At 42.6% G+C, this 15,003-nt stretch overlaps 1 protein-coding gene across 1 annotated transcript in view; it reads right to left on the minus strand.

Moving 5' to 3' along the window:
- The window catches only part of LOC148871657 (DNA damage-binding protein 1), a 110,801-nt gene extending 103,260 nt beyond the window's left edge, over positions 1-7,541 (minus strand). Inside the window, exons 1-5 of the mRNA XM_088970268.1 lie at positions 7,319-7,541; positions 7,009-7,215; positions 1,510-1,558; positions 752-811; positions 488-579 (exon numbers count right to left, since the gene is read on the minus strand). Coding sequence (XP_088826394.1) covers positions 488-579; positions 752-811; positions 1,510-1,558; positions 7,009-7,112 — 305 coding nt within the window. The 5' untranslated portion in view covers positions 7,113-7,215; positions 7,319-7,541. The remainder of the gene's footprint in view (positions 1-487; positions 580-751; positions 812-1,509; positions 1,559-7,008; positions 7,216-7,318) is intronic.
- Positions 7,542-15,003: the final 7,462 nt, after the last annotated feature.

The following is a 15,003-nucleotide window of genomic DNA, read 5'->3' on the forward strand; positions in this document are numbered from 1 at the left end:
AACTAGGTTCACACCTATGCACCTATTTAAAACATTGAATAATACAATCTTTTAGGGCACAACGTACGATACATCCAATACACATGAAAATGTGTATCTGGTGTTTCAAAGCTTCATAACTTTTTTCTGGGTTTTTTTTCAAGGTTGGTCAGGGGGTTGGTCTTAGGCCTGCCTACCCCTAAAAATAGTCCAAACCCCAAAAGCCTTGTATTTCTTGTATCGAGGGCTTGCTGATACAATACGCCTAATCTGTTGCGTATTGTGTCAAAATTTTGAAACTTGCAATCACTACTTTCAAAAAGAACAGAAAAGAAGAAAAAAAAAAGAAAGGCAAACAATAAGACCACAAACCTAAAAAAAGAAAAGGGTAGTTGCAAATTTGGCAACTGAAAGAAGTGCAAGATAGAAAAAAGCAAGAAATAACAGATATCAAAACTGCCAGATATCAAATCATAGATAAGAAAAAAAGAACATCTCAAGCTTAAACCTTGTTATGAGTTCAGATGTCTCTGCATCCCACTGAAGAACACAAAATTTGTATCTTTCTGTGGCAATAAATAGAAAATCTTGTGCCTCACCCTGCACAAAAACAGGGCCAATAAATAGACACCACATAAAACATAATCCCCATGGCCAAGTCTTTTAAGCACAAACATAAAGAAACTTATTTTTTAAAGTAAACAAAAAAGAAAATTTGTTAACTGGAAAAAGCAAAATACATCTACAATACAAAAAAAATAAAGAAACTTACATGAGGACGGAAAAGCTCAAGTGTTGCAATTCTTCCATATATTGGCACATCCAACATAGGCTGCAAAGCAGATACGCTATTTCTCATTCAAGAAAAGCTACCATATTATGAGAAATAAAAACTCCTACTGAGAGATTAGAGAAGACAGATTTTGAAAAGTACTTAATCCATAAAATTCCAATAGTAAACCAAACAAGCAAATAATAGCCACACAACTTAATACATGTGACAGAGAATAACTCAAATCCATGACAAGACAGTGGAGGCACACACAACTGTTCAGTGAAATAAGGGCATTATTCTCGTTGTACATGCTTTACATATGAAGAATAGAGGGCTTAAAGCCTTGTTCTTTTTGGTGTGTACATGATTTTTCTCTCTTCTATCTCTCTCTCCCATTTGTTTTCAATCAATTCTACTGATTGTATTTATCAGAACAGATGAAATTTTCTTGATGGTAAAAAATGTACAAGGTATACTACACTCATATAACAAAGAAGAAAAATGGCACCAAGATACATAGTCTATCCCTGCTCCGCCCACCCCCATTCAATTTCTACTTTAACCCAAGGGATATTCACCCCACTTTAGTTCTTTCTCTTCTATCTCTGTCCAACTTCTTTTTAATCAATTATACTGGTTGAATACTTGACAAGTAAAATCACTTAAGACCACTGGAAAACCATTGCCACGATAACCAATGATAAAAAACAAACCAGATAAATGCAATGCAGCACTAGCAGGTCAAAAGGAAATACCTGTAAGCCCTGAGGTGTGAGCAAATGAATCTCAATACGTGTGCATTTCCTGGAGGAAAATTACATCATCAGTATATTGGGTTTTACAAGAAGGGAGAAAAGATATAACTAGATAAAATAAAAAGAAAACCATGCAAATGAATGGAAAAAATAAATAATTAGATATAAATGAAAGTAGAAACTACTTCGATATAATAACTTTTCAAAAGCCATGTTATCCTAGAAAGCTTTCGATTTACCTTCTTATGAGTGCTAGTCAGCAAATTTTATTAATGTTTTGAAAACTAGAAAAAACCTGACACTTAAGAAATTCTAGAAGAAGGGAGCACAAAACTATGGTATACAATATAATGAATGCTGACCAAAACCAAAAAAACACATGAAAAGAGGGATCTTCTGTTCAAAATAAACTTTCAAAATTATTTGAAACAGGAGCAAGGAAAGGAAGCCTCATCATTGAGAACAGGAAGTCATGCTTTTAGAAAAGTTTGAATAATTTATCAAAAGGATTTGATGAAACCAATAAGCACAAGGAAATGGTTTACATTGAGCAAATTTAACATCTCGAAAATCAATCAAGAACCCAGGAAAGGGCTTTTTCTCAAGGACAAATACCATAGCTGCATTAAGCACAAAAGTAGAGAGAGTCAAAAGAAAGAAGTAGCTCTCTATCTCTATCTCTATCTCTATCTATCTATCTATCTGTCTGCCATATTTCAACCAAGCAAAAGTGGAGCATGTAACCAAAAACCATTATTTGTGTTTTGTGACAAAAAGAATGACTTGAAAACCCTACAATCTTCATAGATCCATGACAGACGATTGGCTTCTGTTCCAACTTCAGATATAGTGAATTAGTGATAGGTTATTAGAGACAGTTGGGTGGAATCAAGATCCTCCTTTAAGGTGAAGAACATTCTCTAGTTAGGATATATGCTCTAAAGGATCATCTAATTGTTCCTTTCTATCTGGTTGCAACAACCTAACATCAACAATGGAAAACTTCTACTTCAACATCAAATTTCTGAGTTAAAGAGACTTTCATTAAACAAGTCAAAAGATTACAATAAAAGTAGGGTGATGAGCTGGCACCTATGATATGAGAGAAGTTACAACAGAACTCATTTGGGACAATAGCTTATATTGTCACAATCCCTTATAATCCAAGAGTACCCTAAAAACCCACCCTGAAAGCACTTTTCAATCTCTGAAAATTCTGGTAAAGCCAAAACCTGGTCGACAACCAGATTTCCCACATCAGCAAATATTTCTCAAGTGTATTTAATTGAGATGTTAGGATTGTTGATTTTTTTATAACATTGTGGAAATTCTAGGGTACTAAGTTGAAATTCTCAATTGCCTTCATGTGCATCCTAAGTGCTACCCAAAGCTCTCCTACAAAAAGTTATATGCCCAAGCCAATGGCCCATTTCGCATCACCCAAAAGATTGGACCAGTGTTTTGAAAACTGGACCAGACTAGACAGTTGGACCGGAAAAACCGGGAACCAGTCACCTAACCAGTTCCGCTTCACCCCAAAACTGCTTTTTAGCCAAAAACCACCATTTGGTCAGTGAACTGCTGACCCTGGTGGTCAATTTTTTACCTTTTTAATTTTTTAAATTTTTTTATTTTTTTGTCAAAGCGGGCTGTCCGTTCGGCCCGAACAGTCAGACCATTCAACCCGGGAACCAGACCCTAGAACGGTTCCTTGTCCGGTCCAGTTTTAAAAACCTTGGATAGAACCTAATGCATATGAACTTGACTTACCTGGACATGGGAATTAGTTCAACTTTCAATGTGGAAGATGTTTTCCATATTGAGGCACCTGTAAGCCTCCTACAATTTGGAAGACAGAGGAGATGGATTGTACTAAAGAGCTAATTGGTAATTTCACAGTTACAACTAAATTAAGGAGGAAAAGAGGATGGATTGGAATGGGCATTAACCAATGTCTATTGACCTAATTCATATAGGGAAAGGGAAGAATTTTGGGAGGAGCTAGCAACACTTTAAATTTAAAAGTGACACCCATTTCCCAGTTAAGGAAATATTGGATGAGCCGATCCCTCCAAGGATTGGAGCTTTTTGTTGGGAGGTATTCTTGGAAAGATGTAACACATGTGATTTACTCCAGAACAAAAGGCCAAATTGGTGCTTGTCCCCAAACCAGCATACCCTCTGCAAGGCTAATGGTGAAAGCTCCTACCACTTACCAATTTATTGTCCTTTTGTTTATAATATATGAGAATGGTTTATTTCTTTATTTGGTTGCAGGTGGACCCCTCCACCAAATATATGAAGCTTGTTTGCCACCTCTTTCCTTAGATGGCCTAAGAAAAGGGGTAGGGTTATGTGGAGGTGTGTGAGGGCTGCCATTTGCCGGACTATATGGGAAGAGAGAAACTCTAGAACCTTTTTCTGATAAGGAAAGGAACAAAGAAGGTATCATTGAGGTAATATTGGTTAGGGTGGTGCATTGGCTGAAGTCTTTGGATATGTTTGCTGATGTCTCTACGGTTATGCTACTGAATAGCTGGCTGGAAGTGGCAAATTCTGCTTCTTTTTCATCAGTTGCATCTCCCTTATGGTCTCCACCAGGCCTAGGGTGTGTAAAATTAAATTTTGATGGCAGTAGTGAAGGTAATCCTAGGCCCTCGAGTGTTGGTGGGGTGTTCAGTGATGATAATGGAAAGAACATTGCTTTGTTTTCAGGCCCCATTGGGAATGGTGACTCACTCAGAGCTGAGATATGTGCTTTAATGGAAGGTTTACAAAAAACAAAGGAGATGAGTATTAATAGGCTAATTGTTGAAGGAGACTCAAAGCTGGTTCTAAGCTGGTTACAGAAGGACAATGGACTGTGGAAATATGCAAATGAAAGAAGGGAAGCTAAATGGTTAACTAGGGGGATGGAGGTTCAGTTTCAATGGGTGAAGAGGACTGCAAATGCTTTTGCAGATACATTGGCGAAACAAGGGGTGGGATGGGAACAGATGTTTTCAGTTGTATTGTAATCCTATTTTTTTCTTTTTCAGGAGAGTTAAGCCTCTTTACCTCTTCCTGGATTATTGTAACTTTATTGCCCATTAATAAACTGATTTCTGTTATTGATCAAAAAAAAAGAGTAAATTGGAACAAAAGTTGTGTAGCTAGAATAAATAGGATAGGGGAGGAGGTGCATGTCTTGGCTAGTATCTTAGGTTGTGAGGTAAGTGAGTAGCCTTTGAAATACTTAGGTTTACCATTGGGGAGAAATCCAAGGTTGGTACCCAATTTTGGAAAGATTCACAAAGAAGTTAACAGGTTGAAAGAGAAATTACATCTCGCTTGGGGGTAGAATCACCCTAATTAAGTCTACATTAGCAAATCTGCAAATCAGAATGAGAAGATAATGAGAGACTTTCTTTGGGAGCCAGGAGATTAAAAAAAAGATCACTTGGTAAAGTGGGAAGTGGTTTCCAGAAAAAATAAATAAAACATAAAGGGGGCTAGGGATTGGAAATATTAGAGTGAGAAACATAGTGTTGCTAGGCAAATGGCTGTGGAGATTTCCCATGAAGCAGAAAAGTTTATGGCATAGAGTAGTGGGAAGTATCCATGGAATGGCAGCAAATGGATGGGATGCTGGACTAGACCCTAGGGCCTCTTCTTTCTCCCCGTGGAAAGCTATTGTTGGTGTACTACCTTTGTTCTCTCAATTCATCAGATATGATGCTTGCTCAAGTAATAAAATTCTTTTCTGGAATTGAGGATTCCCCTCCTAAGGGTAGGTTCTCAGTCATCTACTCCCTCTCCTTGAACAAGCTTCAAGTCATGTGGTACTCCAAAAAATTAACACTTTGGATATGCTTCAAAAAAGAGACCAAACTGGTGCTTATCCCCACATGTCTGTAGCCTTTTCTTGATAGTGGTGAGACAGTGAATCATCTATTTTTATCCTGTCCTTTTATTACTCATATCTGGGAATGGTTCTCTTCCCTCTTTGATTGCAAGTGGACTCCCCCCCAAGAGTCGCAGAACTTTTTGACTCTAGTTTCTTCCGACAACCAAAGAAGAAGGGAAGGGTGATGTGGAGAACAACGAGAGCAGCTAGGGCAGTTTGGGAACAGAGAAATAACAAGATTTTCCAAGGGCAAGAAAAAACATTGGCTGAAAACTATGGATCTCTTCAAGGATTTTTCTGCAGATGACTTGCTTAGAAAATGGAACATAGTAGCAGACTCCTCCATCCCTCCTACTATTGTTAATGAGGAGTGGACCCCACCCATACAGTTTTCTGTGAAACTGAACTTTGATGGCAGCTCTATGGGCAACCCTGCTCCTTTTGGAATCGGGGGTGTGTTTAGAGATATGGAAGGAAGAGTTTTGGCCTTGTTTTCTAGCCCTTTAGGAGTGGGTGACTCACTAAGAGCAGAAGTAACAGCACTCCTTCAAGGGCTCAGATTGACTAAACAGTTGGGCTTCCAACAGTTAGAAGTGGAGGGGGATTCAAGATTGGTCATAGGCTGGATGCAAACAAGGAACTTGGGCGCTTGGCCCCTTAGACAGCATATAAGGGAAATAATGAATTTGAAATGGGAGTCAGGAGCATGATTTAACTGGGTTAGGAGAACAGCAAATAGGTTGGCTGATGTTTTAGCAAAGCAAGGGGTTAATGGGGAGACTTTATTTTGGGCATGCTTATAATTTGATTATGTTATGAGGGGTCACCTTTTAGGAAGGTGGCAGGTGTAATTCTATAATTTTTAAACTTAATGAAAGTTACAGTTTCCTATAAAAAAATAAAAAATAAATAAATAAAAAGATACACTGGGGATCTTTGAAATCATCTTTACTGGCTGGATATATTATGGGATTGCAACAGGTTCTTTGGTATTTTTATCAAGAAAATGTGGTGATATAGGACTCTTTTGTAAAATGGCAAGTGGATTTGTCAAATTGAGCATCCTATATAAAAACAGTGATCTCATTTATCCCCAATAAATGTAGTCCATTCATGCACATAAATGTTCAGTTGTCAAGTCATTCAAGCGTGTATCAGTAATTGAGCTCGAGAGATTGGTAAAGCACTGTATTAATTTGTTTTAGCCCTACTATTGAAGTATTAAATTCATATTTCCAAAACAAGAGATCAATTCTAAGACTAGAACCAGCAGTGCCTGTCTCCTCATATTATGATCTTATCAACACATAGATTACATTAGTGTAATAAGACAAAGCAGGTTCACCAACAACTATTCAAATTTTCAAATGGTAACAACACTGACGAAAAGGATGCAGCTCTGAATCCTTTAAAGAACAATAAGGGGGGAAAGGCAAACCTTTCAATCTGAATTAAAAAGAAACTACCTAATATATGGGCAAATGATTTTAAATTAAAGAAAACCTTAGAAGGAGAAGACACGGGGAGCGCGAAAAAGAGGAGCCCTAAGTATCGAATGGATTTACAAACAAATAATCAAAGAAATAGTTAGATATATGTATAGAGATGATTACGCTATGATCAGATTGAGCTCCTGTGGACTCGTGAAATTCCCTACGCACGAATGCGTGACGTTCGTCGGCTTGTGAGCCGTCACCACGTAGTTCCATACACTCATTTCGCTTCTAAAGATCTCTTCTTTTTCTACCAGCTTCCAGTCAAAACCTGAAACCTCTCTCTTTCTATTATGATGAATGTTAACCTTTCAAGCTCCTCAATTTCTGAGAAACATAACAGAAAAAGAGAAAAAATTAGGAATAGATCGAAGCTGTGAAGAAGGAGAGAGAGAGAGAGAGAGAGGATAGCACAGGTTCTGATACGAACTGTTCGACGATGATAAGCAGCGGCGCCAGCGGCAACAGAGGGTAGGGTCACGGGGGGTTGCAGGTCCGAAGCGGTGGTTAGAAGACGATAGAGACGATTTAAGGAGGGTTTTGGCATTTAGTTAAGATCAATCAAGTGAGAATTACCATTAGCAATAATATGAAGCTTTTCGCTTTCGGTCTTGCCCTGACTGAAGCCGAACTCGGCAATTGGCATGGTGAGCAGTGAGCTCAAAACCAATGCTTTGCATTCTCACATGTGTCACGTGTGAGTCTGTGGACATGTGTCATATATTATATTATAAATAATATAATGTCAATGTCATATATTATATATTATATTAAAAATAATATATAAAATAAATATCTACATATAAATATAATGCATATATATTTAACCGGTGGTCCGGTTAACCACCGGGTTTTCATATCGGTTAACCAAATAGAACTGCTACCCTTAGTTTTTCAAAAACACTGAATCTAATTGGATTTTTGGTTTAATTCGGTTTTTTAAATTTTAATGAGCACCCCCTAGATGGTAATTTTCTAAAGTACCTGAAAAACTCAAGGCTTTTTACCGAAAAAATGAGAGAGAGAGAGAGAAAAAAAGTGAAAAACATAAGGTTCTCTAAAGAGTAAAAATACAAATATATAGCGTGTAAAACCTTGGCTTTTTGAAAGACATCATATCTGAAAAACTTATAACCAATCAACCAACATCATAAAAGTAGTAACTGATGTAGCACAATCTGGTCACTCCTAGCTGCGCTCGCGTGGCTCCTGAGACGAGAGGAAAGAAGAAGAACCCCCAGGGGGTTTCTCGGTGGGAACGCTTCGATGCTTAAGTTAGTATTGAGTGCAAGAAGCAAAAGGAGAATGAAGGCTAAGAGTGCGGGTTACGCAGGTGATTTGAAGATACCTTGTTTCTTGAGAATAAGCCCTTATAACTGAATTCCGTTGCTTCAGGCCCTCTGACCTCTGACAGGGCAAGTATAACCGCCACTATCAGTCTGCCACAACCGTTACAGGCAGGGCTGAGGTGGCACACACGGGGCCATCGTGCAAGGTACGTGTCTGTCAGGTGTGGGACGCCTTTCTAAAGGTGGCAGGCGTGGTGAGGGGGACATGCCTGTTGTCCATAGGTTTGTCGGGTATGGCGGTCGGGCAGGAAACCCTCCTATGGGATACCGAACTGTTCTCCTGCGAATTACCCTAGACTGGGTTGTCCTTTGAGTGACGAGCTGCCTGTAGCCGGTTATGCCGAGCTAGCCGGCCCGAGGTCTTTGTGCCTCGGGACGTCCGGAGAAGAATCGGTGCATTCTTGCTTGGGAGTGGCCCAAGGTCCATTGGGAGGAGCTCGGGTCTCAAAAGGGGTCAGGGTGCCCCGAACTACCCTTGGGAGGAGGTGCGGGCAAGGCGACTTTCGACGAGTAGTTTAGCTGCCGAGTTGCCATGCTGAACTCGACAGGACTTTCCCTCCGAGTTGTGTTCACGTCCGTTGCGCTGTCATGCTGAGTCACTATTTGAGCAAGGTCATGCCCACGTGTACCTGAGCCACAAGGTCGGGCCAAATCACCCTCCATCAATTCCCCCCACTCCCTGCGTTGGCGTTGGTATTTAAGCTGCGTTGTCGCGCGTTCTGTCTAGTTGTACCGGTCTAGCGCTCGGCTCAACCGAAAAGAGATTCGAGTCGCGTCTAGATTACGCGCGAACTTCACACGACTTGGACTTCGTGGACGTTAAAAACACGCTAAATCGTCTTCGCCTCGAAGAACCCGTGGTCGCGACTATAAATAGGGGGTCCCTTGGCCATTTTCTTTGCCACAAAGCTTTCGTCGTTAGCATTTGAGCTCGTGCCAGGGGTCTCTTAGCTCAGGTCCTCCAGTTCATTTTGTTCTTCCAGTTCGGTTGCATTTCTTTGGTGAGTCCTGAAAGAATGGTAGGATCCATCTAATGGACGCCATAAAGGTTGCGGAATGGGTGGGCGAATTTCAAAAATTTCCTACCTTCTCTCAACTACGAATCATATTCCCTAAATTTAGAATACAATATTCAAAGATCCTACTTGAACCATAATCGAACCAGATCTGTACCAAAAGATAAATGGGAGGAATATACCTGATCCGGAGAAACAGTATCTCCCAAAGTTGGTGTTCACGCCCAAAAAATGCTCCAAGATCCGTTCCTGCTGAAGATGACATAGCTGTGAATGGAACAAAACCAGCAGGGTGCGTCCTACACACTGGATCCTTCACAAGAATCCTCTGGAAGTACTAAACACTGAATCTTTTTCAGTCTTTCTTGCAAGACTGATATCAAGAACAGATTTCTTGACTTTCTTTTCTGCAAAGATCTAATCTTGCAATGGCAGATGGCGGCAGCAGGAGGAGATCTCCAAAACGAAAAAGGCTGAACTGCTTTTCCTGTTTTTTCTGGAGAGTATGAATGAGATCCTCTCTCAATTCGTAGGAGATATCCTATACCTCTTCAAGGTGGTTCGAAATCTCCTCCTTTCTTCTTGATTAAGAAACCTCCTTTTTAGGAGTTATCCCAATCCAAATCAGTATTTGGATAGGGGATAATCTTAATCCTTTCTGCAGATAAAGTTAGCTTACTCCTGATCTTATCAGGAGGTTACCAGATTCAAATCTAATTAAAATTTGGTCTCTAAGAGTGGATAAGGCTAAAGGCCCAATCCTTTTACTAACTTTAATCTCAAATTCGCCCCATGGATGGGTGATCATATCAGCCCACCTCGAAATGGGCTTTTGGCCCATTAAGTGTTCAGTGTCTAATTACTTTCCAATATGCTGCCTAGTTGGGCTTCTTTGTATGGCGTGGGACCCAAGCATTGATCTACACACCAGCCACATGGGTTCGGCCCAGCCTCTAAAACAAAGTCCAGCCGAAATTCACTAAAAAACTCAATGAACCCCTTGAGTCCATCATATGGACCCTATGGGCCCAACACTTACATTAAGTGGTCCCTAGGCCAAGCCATCTTATAAAAACCCAGGGACTGTGGGCAGGTGCAAGATTAGCCCATCAGGTATTATCCTCAATGATCTTACACTTAACCTCTTAGCCCTTAATGATCAAGCACTGCCCGACAAGAGAGGACCTCTCCCTCGGCTGCAAGGAACAGTGCCGCACTCTCCTCTCACATGGATCCCGAGAGTTAAAACCATTTGCAAACAATTCGAAACCGTACATATATATATAAATATATTAATTTTGCAAAACAAAATTCCAACGATTGAAATCAACTGCCGGCAGTTTGGTTTCCATCAGAGAGAGTGCATTCCCGATCATTACCCTTTGTCCGACAAAGTGGCTGATTTTGTCACTATGATCACCCACTCAGATGAATTCTCAAACTGCCCCAACATACCCAGGTTTTGATCCCCGCTAAGGATCTCACTGAATGGCATATCAAAGGCAGCCTGATCCAACACCTAGTGAAATGTCATAATCGAGTCTAGGGGTCAAGTGTAACTTTCTAGTTTTGCCCATCTATCTCCAAGGTCCAGGGCAATACTGGAAATCTGGTCCGGTTCAAGGATTCAAATAATCCAATACTACATGTGCCTCGGGTCTTACCTTGATGGCTGAGACAGGCCATCCCAATACTTGGTGGCACACCAGTATCAGCCTTGGCAGGATTAATCTCCCCAGACTTATCCAAAGGCTGTGAACATTTAAAACTAACATGAGTCTCTATAAATGTCCAGTTTTAGGGTTTTATACAGAATTAAACCAAACAACATGAATCAAACATGCACTTTATTTATTTCCACTAAATAACAAAAGTACATCAAATCAGATTGAAGCTAAGGGCATACAAAACTGTCTAACAAGTCCTCCCGAGCTTCCTTTTCCCTTCTAGTTTATTTCTTTCTTTTAGTTCAGTATGTCGTCTAGTGTGGACAGTCTCATCGACGAGCCAGAGGTAGGTACCTCGACTCGGGGTGTCTCCTCTGCTGCCCAGCCGTCCGAAGTACGGGTGGCTTTGGGTCATCTGGCGTCCACCTCCCACTGAGGTCGGGAACCAGATCAGTTCAGGCCTTCCATAATGACCTCAGAGAGGCTTCAGGACCTCATACAGAGGTTCCGCCTCCCTAACGAGTACTCGTATAGTCTTCCCACCGGCAACTTCTCATGGGAGCATGGTCCCAATGAGATCGTGATCTTCAGGGAGCAACTGATAGCCAGGCTTAGACTTCCACTTCACCCTTTGATCATTGAGGTGTTGGTACACTTTAACATCACCCTGTACCAACTCCACCCGAACTCCATATGGAATGTGGTGGGGTCCATTTCTTTTTGCTTTGACTGTTCCCTCTCCATAGATTTAGATGTTCTCAGTACAATTTTGGCTATAAAGAAGAGCGCTTCAGGCGCTCTCCCTGGGCATAGGCGATCCCACTACCTGTCCCGCCCGAGTTTCAAACTCATGCACAAGCTCCCAAGCAAAGTCCCAGCTTGGCAAAGGGGCTACTTCATAGTCCGAAGCAGTACGGAGTGGCCCTTCCCCACCGATTGGAGGATAGCTGTTCAAGTTCCTGGTGTCATCCTGGACGGGAAGACCAAGAAGGAGCTCCAGTCACTGGCTCAGCTCGGGTTGCATTATAAAGACTTCACTTTTAAGGAGAAGCTCGTCCGAGTGGGATTGAGTCTGGGTAGGTTTTCCCCATTTCGGCTTTCCGCTCATATATTTGCTTCGGGATGCTGATGTCGTGTTTCACCGTAGGTCCCATGGAGGTGGAGAAAATAGACAATCATAAGCTCTTCCACCAGATGAAGAGGAAGAAATGTGTGGCAAAGAAGGTGCGCGTTGGGTCCCCGCAAGCTTCAGCTGAGCCTCGACTTCCACAGACTTTTGCCTCGAAGCTCGAGGTGGCAACCGCGCCCCGTCATCGACTTGGAAGAGGGGGCTAAGCCTAAGGGGCCCGAGGTGATGGCAGAACCTGCCGTTAAGCCCGTCGAGCCCACTAGACTTGCGAGAGAAAACATTGACGAGCCAATGCTGCTACTGCCGGGGCTCATTCTGCTGAAGCTGCTGCCGAGGTCTCCGAGAGCTCTACTAACAATGTGGAGATGATGGATTCCAGCTCGGAGGGTCAGTGGAGCCAAACTGTCTTGAACCCTAAGTGCAGCCTGAAGAAGAGTACGCTTGCTGCATACCCGGGGGAGGTCAGCGAGTGGGCTGAACTCACTCCTGGTCAGCTAGGCGCCCGAGCTACCACTCATACTATGGTGGTGAGTCTCTCTTCTTTTTCTCTTTTTCTTTTCTTTTTTTTTTTTTGATTGGTTTCCCTTTTGTAGGTGAACACCGCCATTCGCGCCTTGACCTTCCAATTAGATCGGCACCTGAGGCGGGCTCTGGAGGCTGAGAAGTCATCTCGTGTAGCCCATACTGAGTTGAGGGCAGCTCGTTGTCAGGTTCACCGCCTGGAGAGTGACGCCTCGGCTCAAAAGAGCTTCATCGAGGTGTTAATGGCAGAGAAGGGGGAGTTGGTATGAGACAGGGACAAGTTGAGGGCCGAGGTGAATGGCCTTAAGGTCGGTCAGGAGGCCTTAGGGCTCGAGGTGAGCAGCCTCAAGGCTAAGCGGGATGCCATGAAGCTCAAGGTGCAAAGCCTCAAGGAGGTGAAGGGGAAGCTGAAGCATGAAGTGGGGTACCTCTAGGAGGACATAAGGGAGAAGACTGCAATCTTCAAAGGCGCTCTTGAGGAGGCCAAGACTCAGGCCGTCATTGACTATGTCAACTCTTCCAGATTCGACGGCGTGATGACGGAGGCCTACCGTAAGGGCTTCAAGCTCAGTCAGTGGTTGATCAGGCACCTCTACCCCGAGCTGGACACAAGTGCCATCACTACTTCGTAAATTACTGACAACATCATGCGTTAGTCAAAAGATGACCCCGATTTCGATGATGAGGGCGCCGAAGATGAAGCAGAGGATGCTGGTCCAGATACTATCCTTGAGGGGGTCCCTGATAGAGGCGGCGAGCCCCCGAAGTAGTTTGCTCTTTATATTTGTAACTTAGTATTTTCCCTTTCTGAAATATGAATGTATTTATCTTGAACTTTTGAGCTCGGGTAAAAATTCTTGAACTTGAACTCTCTTTTTAATGAAATATATTTTCTATCGAGTATCTCTTAGTGCAAAAATACTTCTAAGCGTGAGTGGACTCCGAGCTGGTCAATTTAATGTATAGGTTACCCGAGCTGTGTAAGAGCAGCAAGGGTGTAGACATCGTAGGGTTCATACCCGAGCTGCCTTTCCCTTAAGGGTTAGAAATAACTAGGTTTTTGTCAATTTGGCGTTTTGTGGCCGTTAGGCTTTGGGAGGGATTCATAGTATGTTCCTAAATATGGTGTAATGAAAGTTCTTCTTTCTCCCCTAAGTATGGTGTGCACTCTTTATCTTTGCTAAGGCGATTTTAACACCCGAGCTATTATCGTTGCGTACCCGAAGTGAGCAACAAAGTAGGGTACATGCCTGACCTGTCTACGCTTGAGCTAAGTTGGCATCGGTTGTCCTTAATGGGTTCGACTCGTCGCATGCCAGGGCGGGCTATTTGTTACAAGGTTCGTGCCTGAATCGCCTGTACCTTGGGTGTTGTAAGTACTTAGTTCATGCTGATGAGGCCACTAAGTCTTGTACGTTGCTGAGATCTTTTCATTAGCTCGGTGTTTTAGCCCTTAGGCTGGAGGAGTGGCTCGTGGCCCACTCTCGAGGTTTGCTCATGCCATAGAGGTGACTGGGTCCTATTGTGCTGAGGTCATGTTAGCTCGGTATTCTGGCCCTTAGGCTTAGGGAGTGGCTCGTGGCCTACTCGATTCTTACAGATAATATTGCCTTAGGTTGACAATATTCCATGCTTGAGGTACTTATTTCCCTTCGAGGGTCTCAAGCTCGTATGTTCCTTCCCCGAGCACTCGTTTCACTTGGAAATGACCTTCCCAGTTGGACCCAAGCTCGTCAGCGTTGGGCTCAGGTACCATAACTTTACGAAGGGCCAGGTCGCCAATGCGGAGGTTCCACTTCTTGACCTTGGCATTATAGTACCGATCTACTCTCTGTTGGTAGGCTGCGGTCCTAATGTACGTGAGGTTCCTTACTTCGTCGAGTAGATCAAGGTTGGTATGTAGCTCATCTTCATTTATCTGATCACTGTATGTTTCTAGCCGCAATGTAGGTACTCCGATTTCTGTGAGGATCATTGTTTCGGTGCCGTAGGTGAGATTGAAGGGTGTTTCTTCTGTGACCGTCTTCTCCGTGGTCCGGTAGGCCCATAGGGCACTGGGTAGTTCGTCTGTCCACAATCCTTTAGCTTGGTCCAGTCGTGCCTTTAGTCCACAGAGGATGGCTCTATTCGTGACTTCTACTTGACTGTTTGCTTGAGGGTGCGCAACTAAAGTAAAATTCTGTTGGATTCCCATGTCTCGGCACCAGTCTTGAAATTTGATGTCATTGAACTGCTTGCCGTTGTCAGAGATCAATACCCGAGGTAATCTGAAGCGGCACACGATGTTCTTCCAAAAGAAGTTTTGGACATTTCGGGCTGTGATCGTCACAAGGGGTTCGACTTCTACCCACTTGGTAAAATAGTCCACTGCTACCACTAAGAACTTCCTTCCTCCCATTCTTGACGGGAATGGCCCGAGTAGATCGATGCCC

The sequence above is a fragment of the Nelumbo lutea genome, chromosome 2 (assembly GCF_056320005.1).
Source record: "Nelumbo lutea isolate HS-2025 chromosome 2, American lotus-T2T, whole genome shotgun sequence".
NCBI lineage: Eukaryota > Viridiplantae > Streptophyta > Magnoliopsida > Proteales > Nelumbonaceae > Nelumbo > Nelumbo lutea.